Here is a 27,959-nt window from a genome sequence, read left to right as displayed (position 1 = left end):
AGCGCTTGCTACTTTGGCGTGCTATGTCAGCACAATGAAGCTCTAAGCTAGTGACCAGATGGTTATTGTTCATAGGCCTGGTTTGGGAAAATTCCATGCACGGGAAATTTTGTGGGTCTACCAGTTAACAGCAAGGTAAGGGAGAAACTTGAAATTGAATGTCAGTTCTAAAGTATCCACACTTAGTTGTAATGATGTAATTTGACGTATGTCCAATTTAAGTGACATGAAGCTGTCATAATCATCTTTATAAATTCCCCATATTTATTGTGTTACAACTTACATTTCTGTAAGCATGTAATAACGTCGGAGAAAATTATGTGAATGAGCGATTGTAGTTTTACGCCGCTTTAAGCCCAGCATTAGTATTGCGGAGACAGAAACTATGGTCGTCTCTGTGTGGAAATAGACCCTTCTCCTCGGCGTGACTACCCACCTACGCCCTTTTTAGAAGACTTGCTCTCCTTGTTGGCATTCATAGTAATATGTACATTATGTCTCTGTTTTCCTTTGACGATAATCGAGTTTGAAATATGTAAAAAATGAATTTGGTTGCAGAGGACATGATACCGCGTATATTCCTCAAAATGCTCACAGGTTTACACAATTTCAAATTGGTATATACACTCATTGTAAGAGTTATTTTAAACGCAGGGTAAGTACTCATTAGTGTTTTTCATATACTACCCATCAAAAGTGTAGACTCACTTAAAGCACTCACTATATGCTATGGTTACATTAAAGATGAATTTCTCCACTAACGTGGGGGAACCAACTGCAAAATTTATGCAGATGAATTGTACGAGAATCATGCATCAAATTGCTAAAAAGCATGTGCAAATATCGTGCATGTGAATAGCTGCGTTTTGGTATAAAGTTTTTTAAGATTTCGCCAATTTTCACTGATTTTCATCAGTTACTGAACTCATGACAATGATCTTTACAACGTTAGGAATTTGTTTTACAATACAACAGTTCATGTGTAAACAGTACCTGTAAACAGTATGGAATATTTTGCAAAATCTAGTTTAGAACAGTTGACTGAAGTATGTAGCTACATTTACACTAGTGAGTCTAAACTTTCAATGGGTAATAGTAAGACATTTCTGAACTAGATATTATTACTCGGTATATCCAATTAAATATTCATATTAAGTATCAAGATTAGTATTAAGAGGCGTAAAAAGGATCTTTACCATTTGCAAAAGGGCATGTGTTATTCTCAAAACCAGATTTAGAAATGTGTTGGTAAGGTGATCACAAGAACACATGGCACCGCGTATTTTCCTCAAGATCCCCAAATGATGACACGTTTCTTCGATGCACTCGGTCTAAAACGTTATTCGTGTCAAACTTTCAACCACCCTAAAATTCCATTGTTTTTTTACAAGTCATACCTACTACAATAATCGCCTTGTCACGTGTGGCTTTGTGAAATAGAGTATGTTTATTAATCATTTTATTATGCATTCTGAAGTATTTTAAAATAAATCATTAAAACAAACTCTTACCATTTCTGTGTCCCGTCGTAGCAGGACATGTATTGTAATGTCTAAACTGGAACTTATAGGTAAGTGGAAGGCAGCTATGAGTGCAACCATTGTTGGAATGTATTTCCTCAAACTTGCTATGAATAAGCTTTGCTGTCCGTAACACCTGTTATTGAAAACACGTAGTTTTAAATGACATATGCTGCATATATATAACAATTTATCGATTTAGCTGCCTGCGTTGATTGTTGTACTTCTCTGATTACACGTGAAAGCAACTATGAATAGATTCATACCGTATTGTGTTTTTTGTCAGTACAAACTGCAGTATGAATTCTGACAATGTTCTGCGTATCTTACACTGAGATAAAAACCCATTTTGCATTTCTCTGATAATTATACACTGGTCATATGTATTTGAATACAAATGTGTTTGTGTATGCTTTCTTGTCAAGAATATTCAACAATCTAATTTGAAGTGCTTCACTTTTTGTTAGTTAAACGTGTTTGTATATGTAAGTGACTACGCATTGGGACACCGCTTGTTTACTTAAAAGGGTTTTTAGAAGGATAATACTTTTAAACATGATACGTAAATCCGAAAATGTCATTGCTCAACTTACCATACTGTATCACGGTATTTGTTCTTGTATTTGTAGTGTGGGTCTGTGCTCACATGCGTTGGTGTCTATTTCGTGTTGTTTCGCTAGTTCTGTAGTTAGCTGGCGTTAGAAAGCCGGTATTACATAAAAAAAAATATATTTGGATAATTTGTAAGTTGGAACATCAAGGACAAAGTGGAAGTTATATGGATCTTGTGATGTTGGGACATTGTACTTTAGTTTAATCGAAACCACTGTCTATCCTGAAAGGAACGTTTTACCTAGAAGTCAGCACATCATATCTTTGACACAATCGGCTGTGAATACTCCAGTTCAGACAAAACAGTCGAAAGTGTACAAACACTTCATGGATATCAACTTCATTTGCTGTAATCGGGGTTTCGGCACAGATCCCTATATCGTTGTCAAGTAAAACTCTAAAAAAGTCGTTACCAATTAACTCTTTGTCATCCGTCAAGTTCTAAGAAAAGCCATACAAGCAAACGCTACATGGCATGATAAATGATCCACCTGATCGGTGCAGGGTGACACAGCCAGTCAGTACAGTTGGGATGGTCCCCGCTCCAAAGGGAACAGATTCTTGAAACTATTTAACAAGGTATGTTTAAGTGCTTAACAGAAGATGGAGACAACCATCTTCAACACAAATCAGACTCCCAACATATGACACACAAAAACATAGTTGTTTAAAAAAAGTATCAACTAGATAAACAATTCTGATTTTATATGCAAAATCAGTCTTATTCTTGAAAACAATCATTTATTGATGTGATTTCTGTCCTCTGTCAATCAGCCAACTCAAAACTGTCATTGTTCCATTTATTTACCATATTCCATTTATTCTTTTTTTTGTACACAATGATCATGGCAGAGAATTCTTATATTGTCACTTTTATTGTGCAATTGTCATAAGTGTCAATTTTATTTTAATATATTTCTTGTGTAGAGTTGGGTCATTATGTTCCTTCTCAGCTTTCTGCTAATTCTTAGTTCAGTTCGTACTGAGAAATGTTTATACATGTAGTATATTTTATAATGACTGCAGACTACTGACCACTTCGGCAGGTGCGCACTAACCAAACCACAGGTGATTCAGGGAATGTAATTTAATCCTTTGATTCCTGACAGGACCTGTAAGGACTCAAACACCCTAATCACTTTCCGGGTCTATGCAACTGAACTTGCCAATGACAGATCGAGAAATGCAACGAGACAATTTTAAGAACTTGTACTTCCCAAAACAGGTGGATGGCATCCAAACTGTAAAGGGGTTGAAAGTGTAAAGCCACTCCAGGGTTCCACATAGGCACATTCTGCTCCCCATTCTGTGCTTTGATTGAAATCAGTTAGTAATTAAATAGGCTTAAATCAGGATCATTGTAATGAGGTTCTGGTGATAAATAAGGATCACTGTGGTGAATTTTCATTGATGCATAGGGATCGTGAGGTTCCAGCGATAAAGAAGGATCATTATGGACATGTTCCCCTTATAAATAAGGATCAAAGAAGTCTGTCTTTTTGACCGATTTATAAGGTCAACAATTGAGATTTACCATAAGCATTTCCGAAACTTCAGGGCTCGAACACATCAATGTTCTCGATAGTCATTTTATCAAAACTGTGTACATAAATTGAATCTTTGAATAAAAGAAGACAAACCTAATAAACTATCCCTTTCACTTAATGCCACGATCGTGGGTAAAGACCCTTACCGAGCGATTACGTTAAAACCAATTCTGTGTGATGCCTTCAAACACGGGGACAAAATGACGTTTCAAGTAGTTCTTGATGCCGAACGTGCTAGTACACATCCCGTTCAATTATATAGTGAATATGTGTGCGATCTCTGTAATGTTGCCAAGTAGGCATGAAAGAAATTCAGTAAAACCCACGTGACACTAAAAAAGATAGCCCAACAACGATGATCTGCCTTTGAGAAGCAACTCTCTGAAGAGAATTGATTTGATGAGTCTCGCTTTCAAAACACTTCTGTGCAACAGTAACAATAAGCCTTAGGCATTAAAAGTGAACGTGTCTAATTTGACATGGTATGCATGAGAGGGGGCTGTTTTGAGTGTGAGTGAGTGAGTTAAAATTTACAATCACATCGGCAATGTTTCAGATTGTGACTTTCAAAGTTATAAATTCATAATAAACGCAAGTAAATTATACAAAAACATTGTCGACGAAGGACGAACTAAAGGAAGCAATACAATATAAAAACAGGCTGTAGATCACCAACAACTGAAGGTAGATCACCATACTAGGGACCATTGGGACTTACAGTGCCTTTGCTACCTGCATGGACCCTAGCTGGGTTTATATCATCCCTTCAGCTGCTGGCGATTGTAGGAAAATGTAGGCATAACGTAAAATCATAAAAAGACTACGTTTAAGAAATCTGGTAAGTTTAAATTTCCTTTGATGCTTTTTGGACTTGTGTATCGGGGTTGTTATGAAAACATTGGTTCACCAACATACATTTGAGACGTTTGATTTGCAAACGCTTATTCAGCGGTGGAGAGAAGTAACACAAGGGGGCGATGGCGATGGTGTTCAGATACGATAGTGCAGTGAGATTATACATGATTACATTTACATATGTCACACAAATAATAGTCGTAGAAAGACCAGGCCCCGGGATCATGAAAAAATCTTAAGTCTAAAATTTGCTTAGAACAAAAAAATCAAAAGTCCAAAAAAAGCTAAGATTTTAGATAAGACTGGATCATGAAACTCTCTCAGCAAAATCTTACCTAAGACTAAGACCGAGACAGTTACCATGGCAATTTTAGAATTATGTAATCATGACCGGTCACTTAATTGGTTAATTAATTGAAGAGAATAGTTTAGTAGCATGCACTTAATGTTCCAAACAAGTCAACTGACGCTTTTATCCCTGCCGCGGTGAATTTTAGTGTCTTTACGGTTTGTATGTTTTCGAAAATACACCAACACGAACGCCTAAGTGCGCTTACTGCCATATTGCATTGGACAGTGTTTACAAAATCACGTTTCGCGAAGGCCGGTATTGAGACGCCTATTACATCACGTATATTTCATATTCAGCTGCGACAAATGCATCACTGAATTCCTCATACATTTTAGTATCAAATAAGAAATGGTCTTCATCACTAAAACCAAGTGTCTAGGTGATACGAAACGAAAGATCTATTGGGCATGAAAAAGAACGCTGCGCGAATATACAGCACTTGTTGAAATGTAAACACAGAAAAATTCAGACTGTACACTGAGCATGCATAGGCTCAATACTTTTAGATCATACATGGAAAGAGTATCGTAGCAAGAAATAGCACATTAAAAATAGATACAATAGAGTAATGGGTCATGTTAATACAAATATGTGACGTGACGTGACGCCATGACTGACTGAAAATGTCGCAGAACAACAACGGTAATGATCAACATATCTGGCTTCTTCTCTTACTTATAATGAAAACGATAAACCATGTAACAATACACAGACAGTCAGAATCATTCCGATTACTTACGTCACACATTTATGTACAAACGATACCCGAATCAAAGGAAAGGTCCTCGCAAAATCCTGTATACCCATGTCAGCGAAGCCGCCATTTTGTAAGAAATCGGTTGTGATGTCGTATAAGTCAACATTGTTGTTACATATTTGGCAATTTCTTTGAAATGAAGGTCGGTTGAATAAGAGTAAACACAATCGCCATGTTCCATCGATTACACTTTCAGTGTATATTTTGAGTATCTTTCAGATATTTTTTCATGAAACTAATTTCATTATCTACATTTAGCCTTTTTCTATATCATATCCTTGGATATAGGGTATAGGGTTTTCATTCTTTCAAGGGTTTTGTTTGTTTGAATAATATTTACATAAGAAATAGATATACTGAGTGTAGTACACCATATTTTAAACCCTTAAACAAGTATTAGAAAAACAAACTAAGGCGTAACTGCAACATGTACTTAAATAGTTCATGTATCATGTGCAATATTCGCCATTCGGACCAATATTACAGTTGCATATGAACAGGTTATGAACAGCGATTTAACTTTCATGATCCCGGGGCCAGGGGTTGTGAAATATTCTTTTTAATTTACGTCAAATTGATGCCAAACATGTGCGTGTTTTGTTCATATTAAGATACAAAGTCAAACCGTGTAATTATGGATCTTTTCAGGACATTATTTAAATGGTAAAATCAGTCATTTTAAGTTCTGTCGCAAGAGTGTTAAATTCAGACATAGAAACCGAAACCTTTTACACAATTCATGGAAATTATGTGAGATATATAGTGATCAGCATACCAATGTCGTCTTTTTCCGACGTCGCAAAATACATAAAACAAGCAATGACGTCAACTACAATGTTGTAGTCTTTTCAGTAATTTCATTACATTTGAAGATATGGCTAGTACTCGGTTAATAAAGATGCAAAATCAGTCAAAATACATCTACACAAACAGGAGAATTTGTGAATTTAAGAACTTATTTACATATCGGATAGGGCCATCCAAATCGCTTTTACGTGCTCACTCATGTAGTACATTGTCATCTTTTCTTATAAATTGTGAAACTACTAAAACGTTTTCGCTCACATTTGGGAACTTTGTATTGGAATACATGTAGTTTGGTTCACCGTGAACAAAACATCAGGAACATATAGCGTCCGTATCCACGATGAGTTATATCCATGTGATCTTAGTTACATTGACCTAGTGTTAAGCATAGCGGAGTTATGCCACCTTATCTTTATACGTGTATGACCTCTGTCGTCGTTTGACGTCATAGAAGAAAATCCATTTTTGACATTTATTGCGAGTCATTTTTAATGTTGAGCGTATAACGTTCTGCATAAGCAAATAAACCCATTTCATATATACTTATGTCGTTCAGATATCAGGCTGTATTTTCTTCGCTAACGCTTTCCGTAAAGATGCCAAATTAAAAACATCGTAGCACAGTGCTTTTACCGGTGCACGATCAAAAGCATAGCGCATAGCAAAATTTTGGACTTCATTTAGCAGTGTTTATTTCTCAAACCGCCGAGTTATATTGCAGTTATATTTATACCAACGGATAGGAAATTTAATATTCCGAATTTCTGGGTAATTTTTTAGCTTTACGCAGATCCAGGACCACGCGAGCGCAAATTTCGTACAACGTTCACTTTTCAAACCTTATGAAATTGTGCGCCTGAGAAAAACCTCGGCATCAAAAAGGGCTTAAGACTGGTAGGTAGCAGTCTCAGGATTTAAGACAAAAAATGATCTCAGTCTAACTTTTAAGACTAAAAAATGTACGTGATCCCCGATTTAAGACAATTTTTTGGACTTAAGATCAAAATGACAGACTTAAGCAATTTTTAGACTTAAGTCACTTTCATGACCCCGGGGCCAGGTAGCAGGAACAACTCTCCCAGCTGATCAGTGTCTGTTTGCATACGTATCTATTTGCATACTATGTGTTGCTACTTTTTCGATTGAAATAGAGGACTTTATGTCACAAAGATCGACACAAGTTTTATATACAGAGCTGGCCATTTTTGCCAAAAATACTGAGAGAAATGTTAACCCAATACCATTTCTGTTTCATAGGTCGAAGTAAACACAATTGAGAAACAATATTTCGTATCTAATCTGAAGCGATACAAAAAGTGAGAATACTTCGTTTTTTTATAGAATACATCATCACCCTTCTAGAATATATCATTACCTCCGTATTATGGCGCTTCTATTTCTCAGTTGCTTTTGTTCTTTAGTGCATGTACATTGTATTCAGTTTTCTGTGCAAAAAAGAGAACCGACTTTTTATAGGTTTCTGGATCACAGAAGTCAAAGTTTTCCCAGTTGTATGGTAGACAGAGCAATTTACCAAATATGAAACTGCGCTTCTCAATATGATTATTCTCTGTCGTTGCCTATTGCTATCACAATAAAACAAATTATTTCCTGCTTCTCATCATCGACCAACCCTAAAAACGGCCTAAACACTAACGTATATTTTTTAAAATTAGATTTCGGTTTAAGTGATTTTTTCGACTTCAAAGTTGAACATTTTGATGTAACCCGCTCTGACGCACAGCAGTATCATTAAATATTTCACAAAATTCAGGAAATGTGACTGTTTTGAAATGAAGCCTTGGTTGAAAGATTTGATCAACAATTTGGAGTGGTTTGAGGAACCAATGATACAGTTAAAAATCTACTTATTCACCACAACAGAGAGATAAAGATAAATCTTAATGTGTCCAACTCATCAGAGGAATTAGCTCCAGCTGCAACTGCAAATTATACATGTATTTTCATTCAGTAACGAATGAATTTAACGAAATGATATCCTGTGAAATTACCGTAATAAGCGAGAGAAACTCTCAGCTAAGTTAAATATATCGTAGTAGAAATTGAGACGATGACGTTACTTCCCAAACGTAAATGAGATAGGGCTTGTCTCATTAGGTAGACGAAGTATCGGTTGGCTGCAGTGAATGACGTCTATGACGTCATCGTACGTCAATTAACTAAATTCAAAACTGACTAAAGGCTTGGATATTGAAGACAGCAGCTTCAAACTATACTAGGCACATAAAGAAACTTTAAACTTTAAACAAAAATTTAAAATCTAAATTTATCAAACCTGTGTAGACACATAAGGATTCAAACTCAGAGATTAGTGACATGTATCCAACATGCATGCACGTGCCACGTTCCGTGACGTCAGTGGGTTCGTCCTTGAGACGTGCAATACGTTGTTGCACGTGCATTCCGGGAAAGAGAAACAGAGCAAATGAATGCCACACAATACTGTCACGTTGGAAAGCTCAACCCCTGCCCTTGCGATCGTTCAAAAAATTAAACGGCTATTGAAACGCATAGCATGCCAAGGCTCACGTCTGCACAACGTCAGGAGGCCATTGGGATGGTCCGTGGGGGAATGTCTCAACGTCAAGTGGCTGCACATTTCCACTGCCACCGGAACACCATTTCTGCACTGGTGAGACGCTACCAGAACACAAGTGACGTCATCGATCGGTCACGTTCTGAACGTTAACGTGTAACAACGCCAAGACAGGACATATGGATAAGGGTGACCCATCTGCGCCAAGGGTTTCAGACTGCAGTGATGACTGCCCGAACCATCCCAGGACTTCGCCATATCCACCCCAACACAGTTCGACAACGTTTACGTCATCACGGGATCAGACCACGACGTCCCGCCATACGGCCTATCCTGACACAAGGTCATCGACAAGCTCGCCGAATGTGGTGCCGAAATCATGTCCGCAGACCCTTGTTTTGGTGGAGAAATGTTGTGTTTACAGATCAGTTCAGGTTTAACATTTCCCATAGTGATGGACGTCAACGTGCCTATAGACGCGTGGGAGAACGTTATGCACAGGCCTGTGTCTTGGAGAGGAATCGCTTTGGTGGTGGTTCCGTGATGATTTGGGGTGGAATAACAGCACGCCAAAGAACTCCTTTGGTGATTGTTCAGGGCAACTTAACTGGTGTGGGCTACAGGGATCAGATTCGTCGACCTGTGGCAATTCCTTTTCTGCAACGTTATGGCCCTGGGTTAACATTCCAACAGGACAATGCCCGCCCTCATACGGCAAGGGTTGCTATGGATTTCTTGCAACACCACAACGTTGACTTACTGCATTGGCCTGCAAATTCACCGGATCTCTCCCCGAAAGAGTATGTTTGGGACGAGATGGATCGACGTCTACGCCGTCTTCCTCATCCGCCAGATAACGTCCTTGACCTTGCCACAGAACTTGAGAGAATCAGGCGTGACATCCCACAAGCCTTCCCTGCACGTTTGATAGGCTCTATGCGTCGTCGATGCACTGCTGTTCTCAATGCCGATGGTGGACATACCCGTTATTGAGCTAGTGACATGGTCGTTTGACCCCTGTCCCGCTTGTTGACTCGTGACGTCATTGTGATTGACTTTTCAATTGAAATTCTTCCTACTTGCAATGGTCTCATGATCCCTCCATTAAATTATATATGTGCCTTTGACATTGTTATCGTACTTATCAACTGGGATAATATTTTGACAATGCACAGTTTCTTTATGTGGCTAGTATATATTCGTTCACTCACGTGAATACAATGTACGGCTCTGCAGTAAAACGTCACGTAATCGTATGGCAATAAACCGCGTTCGATAATTCACAGGTTGCCTTGTCACGACTCTGATATTGCTGAATGCAGCGCTAAACTACATTCACTCACATGCTTTCAATGTACGGCTGTGTAGTAAACTAGTGCTTCATGTTGAAAGTGGATATGCATCTCCATGAAACTGGTGAAACCGTTCAAGCTCATGTCCATGTTTGACACAACTATGAATAAAGCAAATAGAAATTAAGACTAAGGTTATAACCACAAAAGGACTGACCGTCCAGGGAAAGTATTAAGTAAAATTATTTCCTGGGCATTAAGATTTCAGAAATTTTCAGTCGCCCGAACGTTGGTCAGAAAATCCGTTCGTAGGTGAATATTGCAATGTTTTCTTGGATCCTTTTAGGTTTGTTTGAAATAAAGTTATAGGATGGGAATCGCTATTTGAAGACAAAAAAGATAAACACTTTTCTAATTTGTTTGGCTCAGGAAACCTCATCTTATAACTCCCTGTTGACCAAAGTGTTGTTTTCGTGCGGCGTCTGTCGATGTATTATCGTTACCAACGTCGCAAAATTAAGACAGCTTTATAGGTTAGGACCCGGCGTTACATGCTCAGCTCTTATGCGGGACGTTGGCTATAAGAGGATTACTCAGTGTTTAGCTTGGGTATCATGTTTACTGACACTGTAGGAACCTTACGTCCGTGAAGCCATTACGGAAGTGTATCATTATTTGTCTTCTCCTAAATGGATGCACTCAGATTTTTTACGAGTTTATATTAAAAAGAATGAACATGCCACGTATTTTCCAACAACTCCTGTCCCTATTGAACATCTGTCTTTTGTGGAAGCACAATTTTGTATCGGTGAGGGGAATGAAACTGTTGCCTTTTTATTGTATGTCATCCGCAACGTGTCTTTCTCAAATATAATCAAGGAGCTGAATTGACCCCACTGAAGATCAAACTGATATGAACAATAATCCCTCGTTTATTGTCCTGCCCGTTTGTTTCTTTGTTGTTTAATGCCTCAATCAACAACATTACATCTTTAAATAATCGACTCGGAAGCAGACAGTATAAATATCCAATCCCACAGAATAAGCAGTATCGATTATCTGTCGAAATAGATTGTATTGGGCATGAAAGGCCAAGCGATATGAAACATTACATGAATGGACTACTGAAAATCAGTAATGACACTGGCTTGTGGCAAAAGGTTATGCGTGTCCTTCCCAACCAGTCGCATCTGCAAATCACACGCGGTGCATAACGATTATGCGTTTGTTGCCTGACAAGACAGTGATAGCCGTTGGGGTACGATGACACACAAACACATCAAAATCGCTGATCCATTAAGTGACAACAAATAACAGGCATACATGAAGGTTTCTGGTGGCATATTTTAGCCTGGAATAGTCATAGGGGTTTCTGGCTATAAAAGGCACAATATCTACAAAACATCACATTTACCAAACCCTTTCTATAATCATAAGAAGTTAAAACTAACAGCAGTGGGGATTTACGATGTTACTGTATCGTAATGTTGTTACGTCAACATGTATGAATAATTACCAAATATTGATGGCACAAAGTGTTTGCAAAAGGGGAAGCTGGCCTGTCACAACGGTGGTGGCATGCAAAGAGTTACAAGGGAACACCGATCGGTCACCTGATCATGTCAGATTTGGAAATATCCTTTAGCTGTCTGACGTAAGACTTTCTGAAAGTTTAACTAAGGCCCTGGAAACTGTGAAATTGTCAAAAAGTCACGACAAGAATCGCATGAGGCTCTTTAAAATGATTAGTCATTGATGTGTCAAATTTGGAAATGTCTACGAAAAAGAAATTTTCAAACCTTTACCCAGATGTCTTAATACGTCGATCGAGCAACTTTTGAGCAAAGGTTGTATGGCGCTCTTTGGAATCTTGGTAACAAAAACTTGCTCCATTGCAACTTAAAAATGTAAACACGAAATGCTAGACCTGTTGGAAACCTGTTTGAAATGACATCATCATATGTGGCCATCACTGAACAAGACCAGATCATCGATATAACTGAAGCTTAGGTTAGTACTTACTTGGACAAATTCACTTGTTTGAAGTCCAGTCGCAAAGTCATATTTATATAGAAACAAAATTCGCACAGAATCTGGTACAGTTGTTGCCGTTGAGGATGCGGGAGCGGAAACTAATTACTTTCACAGATGATACAAAAATAATAAACTAATCTAATTGTCAAACAATGATAATGGTTTATAAACTTGAATGCAAATTATCACCGTCATACAGAACCCCATTGAATATGAAACCCATGCATGCACGTAACGAAAAAAGATTGGTGTTTCATCAGTCGGAAGTTTTAACCTAAGAGAAGGTGATTACATCCGGATGTTTCAGAAAAATACAAACAGGACACCTCTGACGAGGAGAGGTAAGATGTCCTGGTGGTTCCTTACATCCATGAGTGTCATTTCGTCTTACCCAAATCCTCATCTGCTGTTCAGAACAGCTCTTGACCGCCATTCCCATTCGCTTCAAGTCACAAAGCATCCATAAATGAAGACTTCTGATATTTAATGGTAGTAATGCTGATTATATGATCATAAACTCATCACCTGTGGATTAAAAGGACCATCTGCATGTCTATGTAGTCTCCAGTGAATAGTTACTTTGGACTGGAGTTGATACAGCGGTGTTTCATCCGGATCAATAGTATATAGATGTTCTTTCTGATCCCCCAAGAGGGACATATACTGAGATGGATTCAAATCACGACTGAGCAATGTATACATATGTCCGATTGGGACGTTTGCAAAATGATATTTATTGGACTCTGGAACATGGTTACATATGGCATACACGTTCTTATATGATGCAGTCTAACATCCTCACATGTATCTGTCTTCAATACTATATTTATAGTAATTCTGACATACAGGCCGAGTGTTCTGACAGAATATTATCGAAGCTTCTACCAACATATTTTCTCATATAATGGAAGCTAGCTATTGCCTGTCGTCTCACATTACATCAAAAGTACATAACTGTGTGTGATGATCATATATCCTATCAAGGCCTTGTTGTAAGTTGGATTACTGCTGCGGAGAGGCGAATATCACTATCACTGTCTACAATGCTATAATCTCAACTCGTATTACATCTGATTTTTTACTGCCGCTCAATGTAGTACTTTGTATTGATTTTTGAATTCTAGATACAACAGTACTGTTGATACAGTAGATGTCATTTTTGTTTTTACACCTGGTAGTTCTCTTACGGACCGGTTATCTTTTAAGTTTCCACTTAGGAAGATATACGTGTATGTGCATACATATTTGATTGAAGGTATAGCATTATCACCAGTGATATCTGGGTTACATTTTGATATCCCGTTTGGACAATCATACAACTGCTCATCGAACGGACATCCATTTACATTTCATGTGACCATGCAATTCCAATTCTTGTGAGTGTTGAGATTTTCTTTCCCTACGCTGTGGTGTTACTGATAATATCAAACACTTCTTTGTCTGGTCGCTTACTTACACCGATAATAGCTTGAATGTTTCGAATTAGGCATAAAACTACGAATACACAGTGAACCAACGTGACTGTTCTGATTTCAATCCTAACATACACACATACATACATACATACATACATACATACATACATACTAACATTTGTATAGCGCCGATATCCAGCTCAGCTCAGCTGCTCAAAAGCGCTTTGTTTTTCCCTCGTTCACTGGATGTCAATCTCAACGGCACATCGTATTGTCAATCTCAACTCCCTGGGGAGCATACAACGCCATGGCAACAATTTTAGCCAGTGATATTTTCACGGTCGCTTATTTATACTGATTTGAAATTCAATATTGCAGATAAGAGGGTAAAACAATGAACAAACCAATTCGATCCCATTCATTTTCATTTGACTCTGTTGTGATTTTCCTCCCTACGCTGGAGCGTCGCTGATAATTTTGTCTGGTCTCTTATTTACATTGATAAGAACTTAAAGGATGCAGATTGGGGAGTAAAATGACGACCAAACACAGACCATCCTACTTCATTCCATGTGAATCTGCGGTGATGTTCCACGCTATGGGGTCTGACCACCTTTAACACAAAGATGGCATGATCAAATCTTGTCTGACAATCATGATTCGATGTCGTTATGCGTGCTTTGAACAACTGCTATTGACACCCTACGGGCAGTTATCCACAATTTTATCCCTACTAAGCCGATGCCGTGGTCATTTTTAGAATAAAGACGCTGTTTGAGGATGGCTTCCCCCGCACTTTAGGCGTCAAGCATTATTTCATGGAACTGCGAAATCACGTCTTTGTATTTATCAGAAAATAAATATCTATGGAATAATTTCAAAACCTCTACTTAGCGTTGACGTTGTCGACAGCAGATCTGTAAACCGTTGCCAGTGTCATAATCCCATGTGAATAGCGTTACATCAGGAATCGGAACACATTCACAGCTGTTTCATTTATCACATGATTGAGTGGTGTTTGCATTAAATCACAGTATCTTCACAGAACAGCAAATATCAGGAATTTTATGAGGATGTGGATGTCATAAAGCCGATCCCTTGCGCATTGTGATGTGTTCACAGCCAAATTTTGCACATTTGTATTGCAATTGCAACGGCATAACATATTTCAAAAGCAGACAGAATCCATAAGCTTTCATTTATTTTTTCTAATAAAAGCCGATGAAACCAAGATAAACAGTCTCCGCAATAACCCCTATTGTGACACTTAAGCAGAACGTCAGCTAAACGTTATTGTCTGTGGGTATCTGGGGCTATAGAACATCGTGCCTGACGCTGTGTAAGGATAATGGAATATTTATGTTCAAGAAAATAATTTCTACGTGTCATGCATCGTTTTGAGTAAGTGATGGAGAGGGTGAGAAGGAGTGAGTGAGTGAGTGAATCGGTGAATTCATAAACCTTGAGTGGGCTTTAGACGGCTTTTAGAGTTATATGAGACAAATTACGATGGGGACAGCACGATTCATGTACACATTGCACCACGTTGGGAATCGAGCTGTGGTTTAATCGCAAGGTTATATTCTCATGTTATTTTGAAGGCAAAAATTATAAAAATGAGTAAAGACAGTCTTTTTTCAGAAATAGAATAACGTAATAGCGTTAGGTGACAAATGATATTGGCTGAACTGGTCACTTTCAAAATTTCACACCTTATAAAGAATTATTCTACCATTGTAGTAAGGGCCATAATGTGACAAACCACATCTCGATTCAACCTAGTATTATAGCAATTTGCAATTGTGGCTTTTCATGACACACACGAGCAAAAAAGTCTATATTTTCATAATGTCAATGAGGCTAATTTCTGTGGCGTATTTACGTGGGCGGACACTCTTTAAGTGAGCATCTGAACCATCTGAACTCATGTAACAATATACAATACCTGACGTATCTGCCCTGGATAGACATTTATTTTGTGATTAAGAAGTACTGAATATTATATGATCTTGTTTTTGCTGCCATGCTACTTAGCGACGGAAGAGATTCTAGTTACACATACTATATATAAAAAGCTCATGCGTGACATTAATACGATATCTTGAGTCACGTGTCAATGTTTTATCCGTTGGTATGACGTTGTTGAAACACTTATGACGTCCTAGTGGTATATGTCACCGACGTTGGTGATGCTCTATACATAAGGTACCCGTGAAGGTCCGGGTTACAATATTGGCCTTCGGTAACCCATGCTTATCGTAAGAGGCGACTAACAGGATCGTTTGGTCAGGCTCACTGACTTGGTTGACACATGTCATCGGTTCCCAATTGCGCAGATCGATGCTCATGATGTTGATCACTGGATTGTCTGGTCCAGACTCGATTGTTAACAGACTGCCGCCATATAGCTGGAATATTGCTGCGTAAAACTAAACTCACTCACTCACTCACTATATACATAACATATCGTATTCACTTTGATTTCTGCTGAATATCTCTGAATCACTCATTCCTCAATCTGGCAAGGCGGTGGGCTAGCCAAGTGGTTTATACGTTCTCTCGTCACGCCAAAGACCCGGGTTCGATTCCCCTACAATGTGTGAACCCAATTTCTGGTGTCCCCCTGTCGGGAATTTGCTCGAATATTGCTAAAAGCGGCGTAAACTCATACTCACTAACTCACTTCTCATTCTGGCTATATGACTGAAGAACATAACACAACGTGCATTAATTATAAATGTGAATATCATTAATACATATCCAATAATGATTAATTGACACATTTAACTTATATTTCATGAATTATATTGGCATGCGTTGCTTTCATTCGATATTAAGACGATTGGAAAGCCTGGGGTTAAGGTGTTGCCAGAGGATTCGATTCCTCACTGTGTACAATGTGGTGTTCCGGATATTGCTTTTATGTCATCGTCTTCAGGGCACACGTGTCTGATATGTCTTTGATACGCATGTATTATATTTCTATGACCTTTCCCTGGTACATTTATAAGAAAAATCATGCATTTTCATATCTCCGCGTACACGCAAAGATGATGAACTGATCAGTTGTGCATTCATCTGCTTCCTTGACTTTGTTGGGGGAATACACATAGAACCGTCTGTTCGAACCGTTTGTTTCACCATGTCATTCAGCTCATTAAACCAAGGCATACTGCGAACAAGATCACTTGCTCGAGGCCAGTAATGACTTTAGCATATGGTCACGTAATTCAATTTGGTAACGGATGTGATCATTTTCAGATTAATTTAATGCAATTCCCGTTTTTAACCCGTTTTTTCTTATGCAATAGTTATAAAAAATCGATAAGAAAGAATAAGAAGGACAGTTGTCGGCAACTTCTATAGGTCTGATAATTGTCACGACAATTATATGTTAGGGCTTCGCAACCGAATAAATGACATCAGATAGTCAATTTGTTTAATGCATTGATTTAGAAAGTTAATAGCTGCAATAGCTTTGTAAGCAAAGGAACCAAACACACCAGTCAGCCCGTTTTGGCTCTATCTTTCCAACCTTACGCAGTTCAAATCATCATAAACCTACGATAGGCAGCGACGCGCATGAAAGGTCATCCGATGTGTTACTGGAAGCAACACGATTCCTTTAGCAAATCTCCATGTAAATACAATGATGTAATGGACGTTCCATGAGACCGGGTCACATTTCACCCGGGGCTAAATCGATAGTTTATCACTGTAATCTGGTTAACATCATAGAGAGGTCCAAACGATTCATCCTGCTGGTTATAATTATCATCTTACTGTTACCGGCTCACGAGGGGGTTCATCGTTCGTTGTCTGGCTCTCAAAGATTGCCTATTGATGGGATACTGTTAGTTATTGGATTAAGGACATGTAGACGACAGCGTTTGATTGTTACAGCATTATATATTGTTAGTTGTCTAACGCCGCAATCCTACAATATGACGGCATTTTGTAAATAATCCAATCCGGATCAGACAACCCAGTGATTGTCATTATAAGCGATCTACACAACTGGGATGAGATGAGCGACCCTGACCACGCGACCTTGTTAATTATTGCTACAAGCATGGACAACCTGAAGACCATTGCAAACTATTTTATAAGTAAAACATACACTTCAGAAAACGAAACTGAACAATATCAATATTTATATTTATTTTTGTACTGACAACCCTTTTTGGACATCGGAACGCTGTTTGTTATTCAATGTGTTCTAAATATTGAGGTGAGGTGAGGTGAAATTGGGTTTATCGTCGTGCTTGAGAATATTTCGCTCATATGACGACGTGCATGCGTATGTATGTGTATGTGCGGCTGCTTGTACTAGCCCAGACTTAAGCTGGTTTTATAGTGCTAGCCCACTGAGATACCATGCCGCAGTGAAGCATGAATAACCCACTCAGACACATTATACTGACTTCCTTGTTGTACCCATTAATGCCGAGCCCCAGACAGGGACCAACAAGTACCATATTTTAACGTCTTTTGCTATGACGCAGTCGGGGATCGAACCCGCGACCTTCCGCTCTCCGGGCGGACGCTCTAACCACTACACCATAGAGGCGGTCCTAAATATTGAGTGATGTAATGGTGTGCACTGAACATTTGGACGTTTGAAATTATATCCATACACCTCTTTAGTGTGTCTTTTCATTTGGACTTATGAGGCAGCCTAGAGGATGAAAAGCGTCTGCTCGTCACGAAGAAGGCCCGGGTTCGATTCACACAATAACGACTGAAGTCAGCTTCTTGTATCACCAGCCCTGGAGTACAATGTACTCACTGGTCACAAACCGAGCAATTAACTAGAACTGTATCCCATCCGAGCGTAAATTTTGAGTTCCATGATTTAGAAACCAAATTTTTTTGTCTTACAGAGACATCAATAAACCGACATGACATCGACGGCGATCAGCGTTGATTTGATCACAAGGGGACACAACTCGATTCAACAGTTCTCAATGGAACCTTCCAACAGCTCGACCATTGTGGTCAGCAACACTACCAACTACACGTCATCTGTCAATGACACAACCACTCCTGGATACGTGCACAGCGTCCACGACATCACGTACGACTTCAAAATCCGCCGTATCGTTCTCTTCCTGCAGATCATCCTCGGGGCTATAGGGGGGTTCCTCGTTATCCTGTGGATGTGGTACAACCGACGACAAAGGTCCCGAGTGAACGCCCTGATTCTGAACCTATGCGTGAGCGACTTGTGTGTTGTCTTCTTTGCGCTGCTTCCCCAACTCGTATGGGAGTACGTTGAGCGAGAGTGGATGGCAGGTGAAGTTATGTGCAGACTTGTCAAATTCATGCAAAGCTTTGCTTTGTTTGCTTCAGCCAACATGCTTGTGATCATAGCATTGGACAGACATCAAGCAATACGGGCACCTCTAAGAGAACCCTGCAAAGTAAGTTCCACTATCTTCTTTACTTTCAACTTAGCTACCTCAGGTACTCTTTGTATATGTTTTAACTTAAGCGTACATTACAATTAATGATGTTTACAGACCTGTGTCTCCCTTCACTAAACACTTAGGTGATTGTAAGTCACTCAGGTAACATTAGCGCAATGTTAAAGAATGGGAGTTAAGGTGAAACTTAGTAAAGGTTGCTTCGTGAAAGGAGCCCCAGTTCCGTATCATTGTAGTACCAGTTATGTGAACGTCAGTAGTAGAAGGCATATATAGCATAACGTATAGTTATACAGTAGAAATAATACGTATAATTGACAGTCAGATAACGGAACTGAAATGAGCAATATCAGCAGGAGTACTTGAAGGAGTAATAGGGGAAAATTAAACTTAACTAATAGTTTCACACAACACCGTCTTAACACATCACACAACAACAAGTTGCTTCATAACACATCACACAACAACTTGCTTCATAACACATCACACAACACCGTCTTAACACATCACACAACAAGTTGCTTCATAACACATCACACAACAAGTTGCTTCATAACACATCACACAACAACTTGCTTCATAACACATCACACAACAAGTTGCGTCATAACACATCACACAACAAGTCCTTCATAACACATCACACAACAAGTTGCTTCATAACACATCACACAACAAGTTGCTTCATAACACATCACACAACAAGTTGCTTCATAACACATCACACAACAAGTTGCTTCATAACACATCACACAACAACTTGCGTCTTAGCACACCACACACTTGCGTCTTAGCACACGTCTTAACACATCACACAACAATATAACACATCACACAACTTCTCATAACACATCACACAACAAGTTGCGTCTTGCTTCATAACACATCACACACACACACAACAAAGTTGCTTCATAACACATCACACAACAAGTTGCTTCATAACACATCACACAACAAGTTGCTTCATAACACATCACACAATAACACATCACACAACAAGTTGCGTCATAACACATCACACAACAAGTTGCGTCATAACACATCACACACAAGTTGTTGTTCATTGCGTCATAACACATCACACAACAAGTTGTCTTAACACATCATCGTCATCACACACAACAACTTGCGTCTCATAACACACACACACACACATACCAAGTTGTCTTAACACATCACACAACAAGTTGCATCATAACACATCACACAACAACTTGCGTCATAACACATCACACAACAAGTTGCTTCATAACACATCACACAACAACAAGTTGCGTCATCATAACACATCACACAACAACTTGCGTCATACACACATCACACAACAACTTGCTTCATCATAACACATCACACAACACATCACACAACAACTTGCGTCTTAGCACATCACACAACACAACACCGTCTTAACACATCACACAACAAGTTGCATCATAACACATCACACAACAACTTGTTTCATAACACATCACACAACAAGTTGCTTCATAACACATCACACAACAAGTTGCTTCATAACACATCACACAACAACTTGCGTCTTAGCACACCACACAACACCGTCTTAACACATCACACAACAAGTTGCATCATAACACATCACACAACAAGTTGCGTCATAACACATCACACAACAAGTCATAACACATCACACAACAAGTTGCGTCATAACACATCACACAACAACGTTGCGTCATAACACATCACACAACAAGTTGCTTCATAACACATCACACAACAACTTGCGTCTTAGCACACCACACAACAACTGGAGTCTTAACACATCATATTACAGAGACCTTGCGCATCCCACAACGTGCGTCTTCTGAACGCATCTCATAACATGCGTCTTAACACATCACATAACATGTCTTAAAAACACATCACACATACACATCACTGCATATAACGGGTTTTCTCCCTGACAGCCGAAAGCAACTGTATATACATGTACCTTCGATATCGAATATTATCCTGTGTTTTGTCACTCACTGATGTACACATAATCACAACATCAGACATTAAACATATCAAATCTATTTCAGAACACATGCCATTACGGAAAATATACACCAACCACTGTCTTAAAAATGGACAGTCTCCTGTCTCTAGGGCCGAATTGTCCTTAACTAAATATAGCTTTGTTTGCGATGACAGTAGTTGTTCCAGTAGGCTCATATCCACCATCAAATCAACACGTTTTATTGAACATGTGTAAATAGAACTGCCGCTTTCCAGAACCAAATGAAGTGACTCAAATATAACCATGTCTAAGTTCTGTGTACAGGGGAGCTATTTTAAAACAACTGCTTTAAACGTAAAACACACAAATAACTTTAATCCTGTTATTTGATCAATTTCAGAATTGTATTTAGCAATTTGTCCTATAGATAGCATGTTGGATAGAATTCCAAGATCATTTCATCGCAACCTGCTTGGATACAACTATGTATTTGTTGAAGGTTACCTGATCACTTTGTAATTTCAATACCTTTTTTCCAATTATGATGAACTTGAGTGACGATCTGGGTTCTCATATAGCAGATCAATTTACCCACATGTGATCACGAGTTCTGAAGAATACCGTTTTCAAAGCTTACATGTACTTATCATTGAGGAACGGAGATAAACCTACTCTATTTTGAAAGTTGAGGTAGTCTAACTGAGGATAAGACACCTTATCTATACATTTGCATTCACGCAATCTTCTCGTTCGGGTCCAAATTAAAGTACGAGGTATCTCAGCTAGACATTTATAAGTTTAACGTGACATGCCGATATTTAAAGTCAGGTAAAACTAGCTAGCTCTCGGTAATAATATACCACATGTAGAATCTGGTTGACATTATACAACTCGTGGCTGTATGTGGATATCAAACTTAGTTTAACTTGATCATTGTGACGTTATTTTCAAACTAAATGGACTCTGGACTATTCAGTTATCCGTGCCTCAGTACTGTAAACGTTGGTTCGAATCACAGATTCTGCTCCCTTTTAAAAAATGTATTGTACCCCAATACCCTTGCACGTGTATGTCACCAAAGATGTACCATGTTTCTCCAATCCTCCTTCCAGAATACCCTATTCACTTTGTGATCAATCACTCACCCACCCAGGCTTGCTCACACACCCACCCTCACCTGCACTTACCCATGCAACCAAAACACATCCACGCACCCACTCACACATCAGCACACGAAACTAAGAGCAGTCAGTTCTCCTTGAATTGGAATATGGCTGTAATATTGCCTATGAGATGTAAAGTTTTAACTCACTCAGTTTGCCTTGGTGTAAGTAATTAAAAGTCTTTTCTCATTTCAGGTGTGGATGATGACTGGATGGGGCTGGGGTGCTGCTGCGGTTCTGTCCGTTCCTATGATGTTTGTCTTTCACCTGAAATTCAACGAGCATGAAAATATGATGAAATGCGAAAATATTTTCCGAGGCAAGGCTCCGTGGCATAGACAAGCCTTCATAACGTACGCTGCCATTGTCGTATTTCTGCTACCTCTCATCATCTTGGTCGTCTGCTATGTACGAATCTTCACAAAAATTGCTCAAAAGGCCTCTGAAAACAAGACATCACGACGACAAAGTTTTAAACCTGGCAAAATCCACCTTACCAGTACCGGAAACACATCTCTCCCAAAAGCAAAGATCAAAACTCTGAAAATGACAGTCGTAATAGTCGCTGCTTACATCATCTGCGGGTTGCCATATTTTGTTGCAGAGATGATAATGTCCTATGGCAACTTCAAAATTTTGGAAGAAAATATATACGGAATTCTTGGAGGCATCGCAGCTGCCAACTCCTGCGCCAATCCTTTTGTGTTCCTGCTCTTCAACGCCAACTGGCAGTGTGTTCGGGGTCTGAAGCTTTGTCCCATGCAGACAGAAGCCACGAAGAGAAGCTTTATGTATTCAACAGCCAGTACTAGATCGGAATATTCAACCAGTTATGCTAGAGGAACTCCTATCACTGCGTCTGATACCTACGAGATGTCAACGGTTCGAGTTCATTAAATCTTGACATTTTTGTTGACGATCTGAACAGCATCAATGAATGTGTGTCTTGGTATTTTAAAGGACCAGGATACATCCGATCCATGGTAATACTATAGTGACTTAAGGTGGCCCTTATTACGAGGGTGGAGATGTTGATAGAGGAAGATTGTTGCTTGGTTTAAAGACAGAAAGGCCCATACAGTATTACATCTGCATAACCACCTGAAACATGTTGCTGGTTTTGGTGACTTGCGAGGAGAGGGCAGTGAAACTGCACAAGGTCATCTGACATGGCGCCTGTGATTCCATGGGACATGATAAAGTGCTATGTTGCAATGGTTGGAAAATAACCATAACGTAACCTTGTATTCATCACTTTCTCCAATGCTGCTCCAGTTTGTAGATACTGATCCACATGGATTACATTAAAATTCAAATAGGGAAACACTGCAATCAGCGTTGGAGCTTTCGATACACCTCAGTTCATCATTCCTGCTACCAGGTACGACGTGTTTGTGTTTGAAGATATACCTTTTGTATACGGTAAGGAGAACAGGAGCCGTTTACACATCACCACGTGATCAGCATCTTCATGTGTATATGGCTGTTTATATTGATCGTGAGCAAACGTGTTTTAGGTCAATTGCTACTAATATCATAACGTCAGTGCAGAAGAATATCCAGTCTTGACTATCCTTTTTAATGAATGGACCACTGAAAATAGGATGAAATAAGGTGTTCGCGAAAAGAGTAAGTATGTCCCTCCCTACAAGTAGCTTCCGCTATTCACACAATAGGCCTAAAAATCAAGTAACGTTTTCATAAACATATTTGGAATCCTGTTTCTCATTTTCTTCAGTGAGTTTTGTCGGAGAAAATGTGGCTGATGAATAAAAAGGGCTTGTTGTTGATCTGACAACGCACACTGGCAAGAGTCGATTCCAGACTGATACATGATACACCAAGACAAGTACTTTTAACCACACCCGAAATGTTGTAGTCAGTTCTTCATAACTGATTCAGTAGGTAATAACGGTATTTTTGTATGACAATGAATATATCGTATATGTCTCGTGTATTTCTTGGGCTAATGACTTACATTGTGTTTGGATACCTGACGTATACGCCATGAATTAACCAAAAGCGAATCCTGCACAGGAAAGGAGTACAACTCTACGCAGACAGTGTAGCCCAGTGTCCAATCACAACATCACGTCGTATTCTTCACCTTATGGACATACAAACGGTTTACGAAATTGTGGGTTCAAAAGGCTCAAGATAATACCTAAAAAAGATCTCATCATTCTGTGGCTGATCGGGCAATAAATCATAATTCTATGCTGTCCATGCAGCCAGGTCTGTGTTGTGTATGGATTAATGATGTTTTATATGGTGGCTATAGTGATTCTTGTATGATTTACATGCAGCTTTGATCATTTAAATGTCATTGTTTAAATTATAATAAGAAAATTTGCTACTTTAAACAAAATGTATGAAACCGTATGTTCAATTTTCTTTTGACGTTTAGGCAAGAGACAGACGTTCCCATAGACACCAGTTGCGCTCACTTCTTGCTGATCTGTTTATTGGTGCATATGAATAGGAATTTCTGCTTGGGTTGGCAACCCGTGAAGATCCGGGTTAGAATATTGATCTGCAGTAACCCATGCTTGCTTTTGTCGTAAGAGGCTACTAACGGGATCGGCAGGTCAGGCTCGCTGACTTGGTTGACACATGTCATCGGTTCCCAATAGATCGATCGATGCCAATTATTGTGATCACTGGATTGTCTGGTCCAGACTCTATTGTTTACAGACCGCTGCCATATAGCTGGAATATTGCTGAGTGCGGCTTAAAACTTAACTCACTCACTCACTGCTTAGTTGGCAAAGAAACAAAAAAGAAAATGAAGCTGGGCAAGTATTTTGACCTCATTTTTAGATATATCTATATCTATGTTAATGATTCAATAACAAACCCCTTCCTACCGAATAAGAAGATCAATGGAACAGTTTTCTCTTTTTTATATATAGGTCTATGAGATTCAGTATTACAAAGAATACTTCACAAGACCGTCTGACAAGTGTGTGTGTGTGTGTGTGTGTGTGTGTGTGTGTGTGTGTGTGTGTGTGTGTGTGTGTGTGTGTGTGTGTGTGTGTGTGTGTGTGTGTGTGTGTGTGTGTGTGTGTGCTATATTCCTAACATGTCCCAAGAGCTCCATTCTTTCATGTCCACGTCTCACAAAGTGTGAGGTACATTGGATGATGCTCGTTCGAAGAAAGAAAAGATTCCAAAGAGCATCTTTTTGGCACAAACGTTTTTTCAGGGTTTTGCATTCCAGCCCTTCAAAGGTTTATGATAGGCATTTAGATGGCTTTTCGAAATTTGACGCTTGAGTGACCAAGACTAGTATGTCCGATGCAGTTTCCTGTTTTAACCGTATACTCACGGATTCTATTTGTACAAATGAACAATTGACTTGCCTGTGCATGTGTTTGTGACGGGAGCTCGCCTGTTCTCGAACACAAGGTATTCAGAAATCATGGTGTAGTCGTATTTGAACTCTGGATATAACTTTCAGTAAAGATTTCTTTGGACTTTGGGATTTGTTTTTGTTTTTAACAATGTCATGTGAATAGTGGTTATTTGAAAAAAATGGAATCAGGAAAACTGTTGTTGGTGTACATTTCAAAGCTTAGAGGCTGATAGATCGTATTGTTATACATGTCAATAGTATATTTTGTTATAAATCTATACATGTATATATGTACATGTTTACAGTAAGTGCATGAAATTCAAGTTCATGACTGTGAATATTTTGAGTCATCGTTTGAAACATTGACAACCTATTAACGTGTATGGTTTTAACTATATATAGCATGATAAGCTGTGTAATTTGAATGGATTTATGACATTTAACTACTCATTTGTAGAATATATGGCATAGAATGGTGACCACCATTTTATCATTCTGAACAAAGGCCGATATTAATATTGCCATTGTTTTGCTAATGTGTAGTTTGTATGATTCTGGTAATTGTGTGTTTACGTAGACATTGAATCTTCAATGTGAATATAAAAACTACATTTTTGTGTTGTTTTGTTGATTGAATGTTGCTTACGTTAAGATAGATTCACCGTGTTGATTTCATAAGTTCGAGTGTGATACGCAAGACCGGTTCTCTGGAGAAATCTCCCATTAACGATCAGTTAGTTTACCCTGACTGTGAGGGGCGGAAAACGAGACCTGATTTAATTTCCTGTTCTAGGACAGGGTGCATCATACAAATCCTGTTGTTATCCACACACTGTCACGTTTTGAAGGATTGTTCTCCAGCCGTGATGGCACTTGCTAAATCGTTTGCTATGGTATTATTAATTCGTTGTCCTCGCTTCGAATAGTAGTTGATACTCAAACACAGAACAATGCGTATTGTCAACTTGATGACTACGTGGGAGTGTATCAATAGAGAGTTTGATATTTTCAAAAGATTGTTTAAAAAATGTTTATTGTTTTCACCGGTTGTGAAACGTGCCATTGGTGTCAAATTTGCTCCATATGTTAGTGAAACTTGCTACAGTGTTGATGTCCTTTATCAATTACATAAAATAACAATTACCCTTTTTATTGCATCGTGTTTGAATTTACTCGTTTCAATTATGATGCCAACATAAAAGTGGTATGTGACACTGTTTTTAAAAATACATTTGTATATAACAGTTTTTATGCGACGAATTTGATTATACAATTCTCTCTCGTCCACTTGAAATTGAAAACTATCAGTTACAACACGGAAAGTATAGATTACAAAAGACAAACAATTTTTGTATCCACTTTTCTATTCCCTTTTTGTTTCCGGTGGGAATCCGTTGTTAGGATTTAATTATTATGTGATAAAACGTAATCATGATTTTTATAAGTAAGGTTCTCTCAGTCGCAACATTTGAACATTAATGCATATACAAAAGTTTCAGAAACGCGACCATCGCACCCAAATTCTCGTGATGTCCGCGATCGAGGGAATGTATTTTTTGCCTATTCGTGGTAAAGTTTTAAACTTTTAAAATGACTGAGAGCTATTATAACTTTGGAGACATCGCGATTGTTATCGTTTTGTTTAAACATTTGCTGAATATTGTTTCGTTGTATATGTGATGTGTTTGTTGAAATAAAACATTGAATGTTTTATGTCTCTTACATTTCTTTAACAATTTGAATTGGTTTAGCATTGTCAATGCATCATTCGGAAATTGTGAAACTGTGATTAGGTGTGGTTCAGTTTGATACGGCATTTAAGTCATATCCTGGCGTCACAGCGTGACGTGAGATGGTTTGGCGTTTGATGAAACCACGTTCATTCATGATGAATGGGATTCAGGAACAGCCTGAATTGAAATAGGTCATATGCTTTCTTGTACGCCGAAGGAACGCAGCTTTGCACTACTAAATAGGTGGTTACATCCGCGATCGATACCAAACTGATTCCTGTGATGAGACTAATTAGTGACAAAATCGGTTGAGGGATCACACCAGGACCATCACACCGTCCGGCCCAAACGTCCGACGATACGCCCAGTTCCACGTTTGCATCCACGTTACAGTGTGCGCACGGCTACCTTGGTGTAACAGCATCTGAGCTTGAGATAGCATTCTGTTCACAGAGTGTTCAAGGCGTGCGATCGTCCTCCTCAGCCACCTGACTCATCCACTTTCACTCACTTTTATTTTAAAAGGTCTGTGGAATAACGCATCATTGTCCATACGCCAAATGATCGA

The 27,959-nt window shown here is 38.8% G+C and overlaps 1 protein-coding gene across 1 annotated transcript; it reads left to right on the top strand.

Moving 5' to 3' along the window:
* LOC124282539 (arg8-vasotocin receptor-like) lies at nucleotides 1–24,833 on the top strand. The gene is made up of 3 exons (XM_046718551.1): nucleotides 1–135; nucleotides 18,632–19,171; nucleotides 22,499–24,833. Exons 2-3 carry the CDS (start codon nucleotides 18,650–18,652, stop codon nucleotides 23,198–23,200), a joined length of 1,224 nt encoding a protein of 407 aa, XP_046574507.1. The 5' UTR covers nucleotides 1–135; nucleotides 18,632–18,649; the 3' UTR covers nucleotides 23,201–24,833.
* Nucleotides 24,834–27,959: the final 3,126 nt, after the last annotated feature.

Source organism: Haliotis rubra, unplaced genomic scaffold (genome assembly GCF_003918875.1).
Source record: "Haliotis rubra isolate DU_JTF1 unplaced genomic scaffold, ASM391887v1 Scf3, whole genome shotgun sequence".
Taxonomy (NCBI): Eukaryota; Metazoa; Mollusca; class Gastropoda; order Lepetellida; family Haliotidae; genus Haliotis; species Haliotis rubra.
The sequence above is the reverse complement of the archived record's forward strand: the minus strand, read 5'-3'. Positions and strand labels throughout refer to the sequence as shown.